This window comes from Phalacrocorax aristotelis, chromosome Z (assembly GCF_949628215.1).
Source record: "Phalacrocorax aristotelis chromosome Z, bGulAri2.1, whole genome shotgun sequence".
Classification (NCBI taxonomy): Eukaryota; Metazoa; Chordata; class Aves; order Suliformes; family Phalacrocoracidae; genus Phalacrocorax; species Phalacrocorax aristotelis.
This window is the reverse complement of record NC_134311.1, coordinates 31190140-31203062: the sequence shown is the minus strand read 5'-3', so window position 1 is coordinate 31203062 and position 12923 is coordinate 31190140. Positions and strand designations below refer to the sequence as shown.

At 36.3% G+C, this 12923-nt stretch overlaps 1 protein-coding gene across 1 annotated transcript in view; it reads left to right on the top strand.

Annotated features, from left to right (window-relative positions):
• FBN2 (fibrillin 2) overlaps nucleotides 1–12923 on the top strand; it is a 185643-nt gene that overhangs the window by 120312 nt on the left and 52408 nt on the right. Inside the window, exons 26-33 of the mRNA XM_075078460.1 lie at nucleotides 592–720; nucleotides 2876–3001; nucleotides 3706–3831; nucleotides 4644–4766; nucleotides 4884–5009; nucleotides 8834–8959; nucleotides 10002–10124; nucleotides 11583–11705. Coding sequence (XP_074934561.1) covers nucleotides 592–720; nucleotides 2876–3001; nucleotides 3706–3831; nucleotides 4644–4766; nucleotides 4884–5009; nucleotides 8834–8959; nucleotides 10002–10124; nucleotides 11583–11705 — 1002 coding nt within the window. The remainder of the gene's footprint in view (nucleotides 1–591; nucleotides 721–2875; nucleotides 3002–3705; nucleotides 3832–4643; nucleotides 4767–4883; nucleotides 5010–8833; nucleotides 8960–10001; nucleotides 10125–11582; nucleotides 11706–12923) is intronic.

The window sequence follows — 12923 nt, the reverse complement described above, 5'->3', positions numbered from 1 at the left end:
TGTCTTACAGAGAGCTCTTCCTTCTCTTCTCTTTTTACCTTCTACAAACCTGCTATAGTTTTCCACAGTAAGTTTCATTCAAACTTAACTAATAAGATAACCAGTGAGCTGTAAATCTAGCTTTCAAAGGAGCTACTTTAATTCTTATTGGGAATGGTATATGTAAGCTTATAATGCTATTACTGGACAAATGTCTTCACAATAAGCAATTTAATATCAATGGCACTGTAGTCATGGAGTGACCACGAGTTTGATACCCTGTAATAACAATTTGTTATTATCAGAATTTGTGACAGTTAATAATATCCTTAGAAATCTAACCTTAAATTACACTTAATGGAACTTACTTGTTGCATAGTTTAATCTGTAGTTGAGAGCTCTGAAGGCCTTGCATTATGAATCTTTCACAAACTGTATCACATAATCAGATATTCCTTTAAATATTAAATGAATTTCAGTTTTCTCTGTTGATTTATATACTACATATGATTTCTGTAGACTTAATTTATAATGACCAAGTGTTCACTTCTGTGAAAAGCAGAATAACCTTAAACTGTTTGATTTTTGTACCTCTCCATTACTATAAAATAGACATTGATGAGTGCCGGATCTCCCCAGACTTATGTGGAAGTGGTACTTGTGTCAACACTCCTGGAAGCTTTGAGTGTGAGTGCTTTGATGGTTACGAAAGTGGATTTATGATGATGAAGAACTGTATGGGTAAGTGTTGCCATAATGACCTGGAGTCTGTCCATTTACTGTACAAAGCCTGACTGTACTCTGTCCTATACTAGCTCTGCTCCACTGAACACTTCATATCTGTAATTATTGTGACTTCTTGAACAAATGTGACAGATACGCAGGTTATAGGACAGATAACTGAACTATACATATAGCTTTGCTTGTTCTTTTTTGCTAATTGCTTTTACACATTTCTGTATAGATATTTTAGAATGGCAGCAACTATTCGTTCATGTAGTCTAAAATTGGCTAATGAGGTATCCAAACATTTGCTAAAGTTCGGAATAGAAGACTGGAGTTTCAAAAGTAGCGTGATTCACCTTTCCTTGATTCTTCTAGGACTTCAGAAATTCTGAGAACATTTTCTGAAAAATCACATCTCTCTAATCCATCTAAAGTTGTAAGAATGGATACAGAGACACCAGAAGTTACTAGCCACCTTAAAAAATATTGAGTTAGTATTGTGGAATACTTCATTAAATACATAATGACATATATAATGAAAACGAAAAGTGCGTTTTTCACCTTGATTGAGGCGGAATGGGTCTTCCTCCTTGCCCTTCCAGAAGATTGGATTGACATTTCCTCTCCTCCCACCCTAAAGTTCCTTGCCTGATTTCCATGATATTCCAAGGATGGTCAGGAATGTCTTCAAAAGGACATTGGCCAGCTCCCTCTCAGCACTTACAAGTCTTCCATGTCCTTTGTCCCTTATCCCGTTTCTCGTCATCTTTTTGCCTCTGCTGTTGCACCCTTCACATCCCTTGCTAGTGTCAACTCCTGGTGGCTTTGGCACTCCTAAATACATTCCTGCACACTCAGACAGTGCCTCTGCATTCCTCCTGCATCACCTGCCCCTGCTTTTGCCTATTTTATACTTCCTTTTTGTGTTTGAGTTTTGTCAGGAGCTTTTGTGCTCATAATTGAACTCAAATAAGTGGGCCTATGCCCCTGTGTGCCAGGAGGACGTACTGGCCTCCTGTCACCTTTACTGGATTTCCTGCAAATTATGATGCTTTTAGACTCCAAAAGACAGCAAAAAAATCATTGCCTGAATCACAGATGAACATAATGAAGAAGCTAAACTTCTTTGAAGCTGAATACCCTTCATGAGAGACAGAGTACAAATGGAGAGAATCAGTACTGTGTGGTTGGAGATATGTTATCTGCAGGGCAGGACGGGAGGCAGGAAAACGAGATGTCAGATAAATAAGCAGAGAGTGAGGAGGTAAGAAAATAAATGACTTCTTGAGGGCCTTTTGCAGAAATGAAGAAAGGAAGGGCATCATGTTTAATGAAAACATTCTGGAGCTGTGAGGACTATCCAAGCAAGAGTATAGCAAAAGAAATGTTGAATTCTGTCATCAGGCAGTTTGTCCCCTAACGTGAATAACCTGCAAAACCCAGTGATATCCTGGCTAATTTCTCAGGCTAACGAAAGTTAACAGTAGTCTGCTTATCTGAATAAGAATCTCTAGTTTCAAGGATAGGTAGCTATAATGCTTCCTGGGAGTCAGAAAGTGTGAATGCATCTTGCACCGTGAACATCTTTTGGTCATATTTCTCTTCATCCTATATACAGTGTTAGCTGCTTTTATCAGGTTTATGAGTCAAATATTCAGTTTTCCGTTATAAGGTGTAGCAAGTATATTTCCCAGCCACACAATGTACACAGGAGTTATCAAACTGAATAGCCATTTAGTTAAAAGTTTACACACACATCCCCATTAATGGCACCCACAGACAACAATTTGCATGCATACATAAATGGGTATCAGGTTGCATTAAAAAGCACTTTTTTGAAAATTTCATCACATTAATACATAGTTCTAAACAGCAAACATCCAAATGGTTGCTCTCTTTTCTTGTGTCCTGTGTCTCCTAGAATACTTAATTCTGAATGATGAGTTTCTGGTTTTCTTGAGGGGCAAAGTACCCATTTTTGGAGGTAATAATGTATAGAGTTTTGTTTGCCCTTTTGTGCAGTATGAGGAAAGGCGCAGCATTGCTTCAATGAAACAAATGTTTTATTTCTGACCTCCCAGTTTTGTCACTTATAGACACTGAGAATTTCTTTTCTCTTTGTTGCCCCTTAATAATGATTTTATATTTGTTTGCTGTGGTTTCTTTGCAGATATTGATGAATGTGAACGCAACCCTCTGCTGTGCAGGGGTGGCACATGTGTGAACACTGAAGGGAGTTTTCAGTGTGACTGTCCTTTGGGACATGAGCTGTCACTATCACGTGAGGAATGCATAGGTGAGTTTTAACTCAACATAATTGTCTTCAGCTTTCTAAGAAGATTGGTCATTTGTTCTATGAAAACTTGTCTCTGGCCAGGATGGGATCTCAGGAATATCTTACACAAATTCATGCTTCTCCTTTATATGAGTATCTTCACATCAAAACCTTGTAACAGATCCTGTAAAAAAAATCTCCAGTGCCCTTAATGCTGTTGAATTCAGAGAAGAGTATTTTACCAGGCCTCTTAGGGATTATTTAGCAACAAAAAGGACCGTACCACACATGTTGGCAACTTTCAAGTAAAATACATACAAGCACAAAGTATCACAAAAAGTATCATGCCTTATTGAAATGAAGCTCTCCTTTTTGCACGTAATTCACCAAAATGGTGAAAAGAATATAAAAAACATAATGCATATTATCTCTTTGGATTCTGTATTTGATGCATAGTTGCTTCAAGAGTTGGTTTAAATCAGCAGAATGTGCAGTTCATGCTCACAGACCAGAAACAAAGAAGATAAACCTTCGGATGCTGGCTTAACCGTACTATCCAGAGCTCCATACCTTGAACTGGAACATGTTAAGAACAAGAAATAAATTGAAAAAGCCTGAAAGCCACCAGTTTAAATATATCACTTCTCACCTCTTTCTCTGGCCTTTGAGCAGTTAGATTCTGCATTCTGAATAATAAGTAATGGATATGAATGATTCTTTTCCAGATGTAAATGAGTGCTCATTAAGTGACACTCTCTGCAGAAATGGCAAGTGTGTGAACATGGTTGGAACATACCAGTGTTCCTGTAACTCTGGGTACCAGGCCACTCCTGACAGACAAGGCTGCATAGGCAAGTGTTGTACACCTTCACCTACGTATTTGTGGTTCAGCGTATATTGTTTCATGTCTTTGTTTTTATTTAATTTCATACCTTCCTCTCAAAATTGAGCAGGGCCATCTTCTCTTCTGCTATGAGACATATCATGAACTACCGTGGTCCCATATTTTACCTTAGAAATATAAAGAAGGTATAAAAAGATTATTGCTGTGCTGAACTCTGCATAATACTTTGAGAAAATATATTCTTATAACTACTCCATTAAAATCAAAGGCTTGAGCTAACAACCAGAAAATACTGCTTGATTCCTTGAGCCAGAACACCCTTTGCATTGATAGTTTCTCTTTCACTTTTTCTCCTTATTGTACGTATCTCTTAAATCCTTCACTATTGTAATACTGAATTATGTAGTTGTCATCACAGTGGTAAGGAGAACATAGGTATTGAGAGTCTTTTTATTTGTTGGTTATATTTACTTTTTTTCTAAAATATAGATTTGTGCTACATTTCAAGCTTTAATGAAACCTAGGTTTCTCAGGGCTTCTCTTTATTTCCTTTCCACGTGTTGTCTTTTGCACATTTTTTATAACCTTAGTAATACATATGAACAAAAGCAACAGCTAAAAGTAGCCACTTGCTCACACAGATGAAAATGCAGTTGAAGGAGAGAAAGCTGAACAAAACTTAAATCAGAGACAGTAGAGTGAGAATAAAAATTCAAAATCATATCATAAACTGTTTCATCTGCTAAGTAAAATGGCAAGATGACTTTTCCTCTTTTCCTTCTAAAAGTAGACTTACTCCTACTAATGTTGCTTCCCCAGATATTGATGAATGTATGATAATGAATGGAGGCTGTGACACCCACTGCACTAACTCAGAAGGCAGCTATGAATGTAGCTGCAGTGATGGCTATGCTCTAATGCCGGATGTCAGGACATGTGCAGGTAGGTTTTAATAGCTTAAAAGTTCCAGCATTGTATCTTTCAGCCAATATGAACATGGTATTCTTTTAGCTGATCCATACCAGAGCGATAGAATTATTATCTGCTTTTTTCCCCCAGATATTGATGAATGTGAAAACAATCCAGATATCTGTGATGGTGGGCAATGTACTAATATTCCAGGGGAATATCGCTGTCTCTGTTATGATGGATTTATGGCTTCTATGGACATGAAAACTTGTATTGGTAAGTAGTTGTATGCACCAAATTTAATGCAAGTCTAAAAATACTGCAGCTAATGTTTTAAGATGTTCTGCTGAATCCTTGCAAGTGGGTATTGAAATTATGTATATTATTAAAAAAAAAAATAACCTGTAGGTCTTTCTTGCCTGTCACTACAGATGACAGGAAGGGTAGAAAAAAATTTTAAAAGTCCATAAAAATTAATCAAATCAAATAGTTCCAAAACCAGGAGTGATTGAATTGTAATGATACAATTCCTCTGAAACATCTCTATTGAGAAGAGATTATTTGAGTGCCCCAGCATTTTATTCTGTCTCTTGTAAATGTTTTAGTTTAGTCCCTCAACTACAGAATGCATCTATCAAACAAACCTTCACTTTGCAGTTGTGCACACTTTTACACAAGCACACACTGGGGAGAAACTAATTATATATAATGCTGAGCAAGCTGTCCTGAGTTGGTTTTGTCTCCTTGCTTCCATAGTTAAGAGTTGAAAGTAAGATTTTCTTTTCACCTTCACTTTTATGTTACTTCAGTTTCTTGTTTTCATTTTTTGCACATACTCCATGTTTACACAACCAACTTGAAAGTTCAGAACAGATTTTTTTCTACAATTTTTTCATGTTAGCCATGTTAGAAGCTGTAAAATCATAATACTTTTTTAATTTTATTCATAACTGCTCTTACATGTTCTTCTTTAGGAAAACAATGTCTGATATCAAGGTTAGAATCCTACAGTAAGGAAGTGTGAATCTCTGCCATGTATGCAATTGCTTTCTTTGCTAACAGCATTATCCAGTTTGTCAAAAAGCCTTTGGGGTAACTACAGTTCCTTACTGGACCTAACACTACTTCCAACAAAGCACTTGATTTTTTTTTTCAGCAGAAGTATTTGCAATATCTTGGATTTATTTCACTGTATGTGAAATTAGATGATCTTTGCCACTTAAGTAGTCTAAGATTGGAGCTGTTTAAATAAAGCAAAAAAGTTGACATAGGTGTAACTCATAAGATGACTGTGTTTTAACCACAAGTTTTTAAACAGATCTTCAATTACAAACTATTTAGCTTTCAAATGAGGTAAATTCTGGAATAATATTAAAGCCTTGCATTATAGTTGAAAACCTATACTGAAGATTTAGCATGCAGTATAAGAATCTAAAACACAATTCAGGTACATTATTCTCTAGGAGAGGTTTTCTACCTAATGGAAAGTTTTCATCATAAATGCAGTGCTCATTGAAATTGGGAAGAACAGGGGGACATCAGTAGCAAACTTACCTCTCTGTTGAATCTTCAGTCTGCATCAAGGCAGGAAGTGCTGAGCAGTCACATTGTTGAGGTGTCTGGGAAGGGTGTCTGGCACAAGAGCACATCGACGGTCCTGATGCCCTGTGTTCCTTGTGACTACTTTTTTTTTTTTTTTTTTTACATAAGGTTATGGGAAAAGTGTTCTGGTTGTGGCTTATCACTTGCTCTTTATGCAAGGTCTTTCCCCACTCTACCTGGAGCTTGACTTCTCCTTGAATGTTACCTTTGTGGTGCCTTTGTGTCTTTGTATGTGTCAGAGGGAGCTCTAACTTTTGGAAGCATTTCTTCTCAAGTGCATGCTCTTAATGTCTCTGCTTTTTACCCTCTCCCAAACTGACTTTCAGCAACACCATTAGGACAATGGTTATTGACCTCTTCTTTCATTCCTACTTAACCTCAGCTTTGATAGACTTTTGATTTTTCTTCCTGTCTTGAAATTTCTCTCTGCTTCTTTCACAATCAGAGGGACTTTGTTTCTTGCCAGCAAGCAACTCACCCTGACACACACACATACACTCTTGGGATCATTAATGGAAATAATTTCACACCTATCCATTTTCTAATGGCATAGCAGAGTCACAGATATAGGTCTGTACTAAAAAACTGCCAGTGATCCATAGGCATGCTCTGAAGCCTAAATGGAAGGCTGTGCCAGAGCTACTCATAGCCATGAGCTACTAAGAGGAGTCTGAAGTTTCCTTGTGGTGTTAAGAGTTCCCTGTTTAATATGCTTCATAGTTCAGGCATTTCTAGTGAGATTTTGGAAGAAGCAGGTCAGGTCCTATGTTCCAGGGATGATTTAGCAAGCAGAACTACAGAGGTAAGTCTGCAGCTCCTGCAACTGAGGAGACTTAGAGCATGGCAGCTTTTCTTTGCCTCGTACTGTGACTACTAAATATACTAGGGAAATAAAGGTTGCTGTAATGAGAGTATTTAGAAGATTTGGAATTGGCCCTGTTTTAAAATGCAAAACTAAATTTTACTAAATTAATAACAACACGTTTACCAATGGTCAGTTCTTACACAATATTGATCATTATCACTGCACATACAAAACTGTTAGTTTTTAAAAATCACATTCTAAATTATATGCAAGTATACAATACCACAGAGCTGTTACAGACAGTTTGCACTGACTGGCTTCCAGCTGCTGGTGTTGCATAGTCACAAAGGTCAAGGTGATTGGGCTTGAGCACTTGTCTAGAAGAAAAGCTGCAACTAAAGTGGGTCTGTCTTCTTTCGTCTCCAATTTTCCATGGTTATGTTTTTATGCTATTGCCCCTCTCACAAAAAGGAGGGTCCATTCTAGCCCTTTTGTGACTTATCTTGTTTTCCTGTCTTCCCAGTCATTCTTCTGGTGTTCCTGTGAGGTTTTCCAGCCTATCTGCAGTCCCTTGTCCTTATATAGTCCTTTTTATGGCAACTTCTATGACTTTGGTGTGTCCTACATGCAGCTACCTACATGCCCATCTTTCTTTGCCCTTTTGGCAGTCTCTTTTCTCACATCCTTATGCAAAACTGTGTCTTGCTATGCTATCACAGTACTACACAATACCTACATGCTGATGATAGTCACTCTGTTTTAGCATGCTTATATTGGGGTTTAAGGCAAGCTGGTATTAATTTTATCCCAATTAATACACTTTTAATTTATAGGTGATGCAGGCCTCTGCTTTGGCTGCATTATCTGGCATCTTACTTTACTCAAAAAGACAACTACAGAATACCAGAAATGCCTTTTTGCCCACAGCACAGTGACTCTCTAATGTCACAGTATAATACTGTTAGTTAATACCATTTGAAGGGGCAAATGGAAATATTGGACAAGGTCTTTTAAAAGCTATTGGGACATATGGCCTAATGGCAGTATGACTCAGAAGACTCATATAAAACTCCTCAGTTAGTTACCTTCTTGACAGGTGCCCAGTTCTAGTTTGTTCTTATATCAGTTTCATTGTTTCATAAGATACCTTATCTTTCCTAAGTTGAATTCTTATTTAAAAACTGATTGTTTACCGTATTTTTTTTCATAATTTTGACATGCTATTCAGAAGTATCAACACACTTGTATATATCATTATTCAGTTTTAGATAGTGATCAAAGTGTGCAAATTGAAACCTGTAGATAATATCAGTACAGGAAAACTAATCAGTTTACTGTAGAAATTCTTTTTTTGAAGAAAATTATAGCATTATTATGATCAAGAACATGTTTTTAAAAAATGCTTTAAAATGATTCTTGAAAGAAGTAACTAACTTCATAGTCCTCCCATAATTAGCATTCTAAACAAATTAGAAAACCGTGGTATTTGGAGTACACATTCATCCTTACTTGTTTTTAGGGAATTAAAAGAATACAGAATGGAATGGCTGAAATATATTATGATGAAGATTAATAAATGCCACATGTTGTAGGGGTGGACCATCCTCCTGATATTCTCACCTGAATGACAGAGAAAGTATGCTGTGAAATGACAGTAATGTTCAACTACTAATGAATTTATGTGCACTTACAGATGTGAACGAATGTGATTTGAATTCCAACATCTGTATGTTTGGGGAGTGTGAAAACACTAAAGGTTCCTTCATTTGTCACTGTCAGCTAGGATATTCAGTCAAGAAAGGAGCCACTGGATGCACAGGTGAAGCAAATTTCTGGCATGTATGTCATGGTGTGCACATATCTTGGTTGGTTTTCAGTTAAAGTAAATGCACAAGTGTTCACACACAAGTGAGAAATTGGTATCTGTACATAATAGTAAATATAAAAGTATTTTATGTTTGTCAGTATGTATCCAGAGTTTGAAAAGGTACGTTCCTTGATCAATATCAATATGATACGAGAGGCCCCTTACATAACTGTAATTTTAAGGGCAAAGATTTTGTCAGTATAGATTGGGGGTATATCTGTGGTATGAAATACAGCCTTGGTGGCCACAGCTGCATTTGCGTTGGAAGTATTTTATCAGTACTCATTTGGCATACATACTTAAAGTGTGAAGTCACCTGTCAGCTAAAGCTGCAGGAAACGACAAAAGGAGAAAAAGGAAAAAAGGTTAGAGAAAATAATGAAAAAAATGATGACATAAAAGGGAAAATATTTGCTATCCTTCAACCCATGCTAGCAAATTTTAAAGAATCAGTCCATTTCAAACTCTTTGAGTTCCTGTGATAGTTAAGCAGTACCTTGCCTTCTGCAAGCTGGGTCCACTGTTTCAGGAAGCTAAGTTCATCCAAAATTATTCTTCTGGGAAAGTTGACAGAATTTCTCCTATAATTTGGCCTTTAACAATTTGTTCTATAATTACTAAAATATTGGACTAGTCATTTTTATAACTGAAATGTGCTTGTGCACCCAAAGGCCTTATCCCATTTTTAGACATATGAAGATTGTTTAATAGGCCTGGAAAATAGCTTTAACTTCAAACTGAAAAGCAGTTGCAGGAAGGCAGACTAATTTTGTCATGTTTACAAACAAAGAACAAAATGAAAATACTGGTTTTGCTATTTTTTATGAATGTATAATACAAAATAACTTGCTTGAATTACTGTATAGTCTTGACCATTTGTTTTTTAAAGAACTGCAAACCTGCACAGTGGAAATAAATAACATGTAAAGGAATATAATTTGTAATATTCTGGTGCTCCTGATGTAAATACTAATAGTTTATTTTGTGCTTGTAGATGTGGATGAGTGCGAGATTGGTGCTCACAACTGTGACATGCATGCCACATGTGTCAACATACCAGGAAGTTTTAAATGTAGTTGCAGAGAAGGATGGATTGGAAACGGCATTAAATGTATTGGTAAGTATAAATAAAATAAAGCTTTTCTCTTTTTTCTTTTTTTAATGAAAGCATGTAATGTGACTGCATGATTTCTGCATTAGAAGCAAAGCATAATTCTTCTATATGCTGCAATCTGTGCAGAGATGGGTATGCAAGTTTCTTATGTTTCAGGAGTTTGGTTTTCTGAGAAAAAGTCTGTTTTTTTTCTCAGAAGCCTAGTTGTATAACATTTTAGTGAATTGTCTGTATTTTACGAAGTTTACATACAACTGCTAGAATGTGCAAAACAAAAAAAGATATGAAAATTGGTTATGTGATTTCCTGCCAGTAAGATATTATTGCTGTCACTTAATACCATTTTTTTTTTTGAAACGTTCTGTAGTATATCTAGTTTATAGGCCCTAATATAAAGCAGATTGGACTTGAAGTATGGGAATCTTGATTCTACTTTTGCTGAGCTGCCAGAGTAGCATCATGTCCCCTTGCCATCATTTTTTAGTTTGGTGTGTAAAAGATTGTAATATTTACCTTTTTTTCAGAACAGTTTGGGATCTATGGAAGAGGAGCTTCATTTAAGAATTAGGATTTATTGGTGTAACATATGAAACAAAAAGTACCATGTTATGCTATTTTACTGCAGGCAAGGTTTTTTAAGCTTTTTAAGCCTGAGAGCTTTTTTTTCTGAGGGAAAGGGGAAAGCCCTCTGGTTTTTATTATTGTCATTTATTTAAAAATATGTGAGCAATGAAAAATTAAATTAAATTAAAAATATATGAGTAATGAAAAAGTCCCATTTGAAAGAGAAAACTTTAAAAAGTTTTTCAGGCAGCATCCTCATAGTTAGAAAGCTCCTGGGTATAGAGTGTTCTTCCAAGATGCTGGAAGTGAGTCTGTTTGAGAAGGGGCTGTCAGCTACCCCACAGCAGTAGCTAGTGTGACTCATGTGTCAGGGACCCCTATGACCATTCCCGTCAAACATGCCCTTGAGGGGAAGGAAAGTATTTTCTTTTTTCTCTTTCTGTATTTTTTCATCCAAGTTGACATCCAAGTAAATAAGAAAGCTTGATTTAATGTTCATAGGGTTACATTGTTTTCACCTTTTTCTATTACTTGAGAAGAGTCGCCAAATATATGGCAGATTTTCACCTCACTGTATTTCTTTCATTTTCTTAGTGTTTTTTTAAGTAATTTTGAATTCAGGTTCTTTAACAGGATATTAGTGTTCAAGTAACGAGTCAGCTGAATTCCATCTGTTGCTTAGAAACATTTTACCCAATCCCATGCCTTTTAATCTAAAGGAAGAAATATTAAATGAAAACACTATAGATTAACCCCGTATCTTCTGATGGGAACTTTGTATATTTATGGAGGCATAAATCATCTTTGCAGTTGTGCTTGTTGGCTTCACAGTTAATTGTAAGCCAACCATGCTAACTGCTCTGTTAGTGCTTGTGCTCACTTGCCCCTGATGTGCAGATCTCGATGAATGCTCCAACGGAACCCACCAGTGCAGCGTGAACGCTCAGTGTGTGAACACCCCAGGGTCATACCGCTGTGCCTGTGCGGAGGGATTCACTGGTGATGGATTTACTTGTTCTGGTAAGAAGTTTCTGTGAAAGCTGACTTGTCACTGATTGTTTCTGTTGTATGGAAGCATTGCAAATTAGGTCTAAGCCCGAAGTGCAAGATAATAAATGTAAAGATGTCTTTTAAGATCAGGATTCTTCCCATCTGCTGAAGAAATGCAGACAAAAGCAACTGATTGTTTTTTTTATTTGTGTGCCACATTGAACACACTGGGCCCGTTCGTTGGCTGAAGTTCCTGTTTCTTCATCCTCATCCTCCTACTCTTCATGCAGATTTTTTTGAATGCGCATGTGCTGCTTGCACAGTCTTTGTCAAGACCAAAACCACCAGCTCTCTTTGTGGTTCCTGTCTTGTAGGCCAGGTCTATCTCTGGCAGGGAAAGCATCACCTGTTTTCCCCTCACTATGTTAGCTGAACGGGATTTAATCATTAACATAGGACTTTTTAAGGAGAAAAACAAATTCCAGTTGAAAAATATTGCCCACAATCTCTGAATTTAAATGGGAAATGCTCACTATTAAGAATGAACATTGTTTAGCACACAGCAAGTGATTCAAAATAAACTGATGTGTAAAGGATTATATAAAGTGTAAATACGTTAAACATTAATGGCCAAGTATTGAGGTACATCCTAATGATAGTAAAATTCCTAGAAACTAATGTGAATGCATCATTATTAGCTAACTGGCTAATTTTAAATCAAAATTAATTTGCAGGTTAAAAAGACAGTCTTCTGATTAGTATTGTAAGTTTTTTATTTCAGAATAAGGTTCTTCAAATATTATTAGTTTATGTGTTTCAAGTTTGTGATTAATGAACAAGAACTTTCATCTCTATTATTAACACAGTTTCAGATGTTCTGTTTTTTAAAAATCAGATGAGATACTAGGGATTGACTAATAAAGTGAAGAAAGTATACTGAAAATTCTTCTGGACAATCATAAGCATATCTGAGAAAATTATAAGTCCTTATGATGACTGCAATGGTGAATGCCTTCCTTTGTCATTCTGCTCTTTTGTAGCTCATAGAAAAAAAATCGCTTTTGGGGCATACTAGAAGAATCACTGGTAGTGTGCAAACGGTAGTTGTAATATTCATAACCCTCAAAGAATATTTTCTAAAATGCATATGAAAAGAATTTTCTAGGTGTGATTCACTTAAGAAAATGTGCCTTTTGAATACGTTTTATGTCAAAGTAACATAGCAATATATGCCAGGAGACAGTGTTT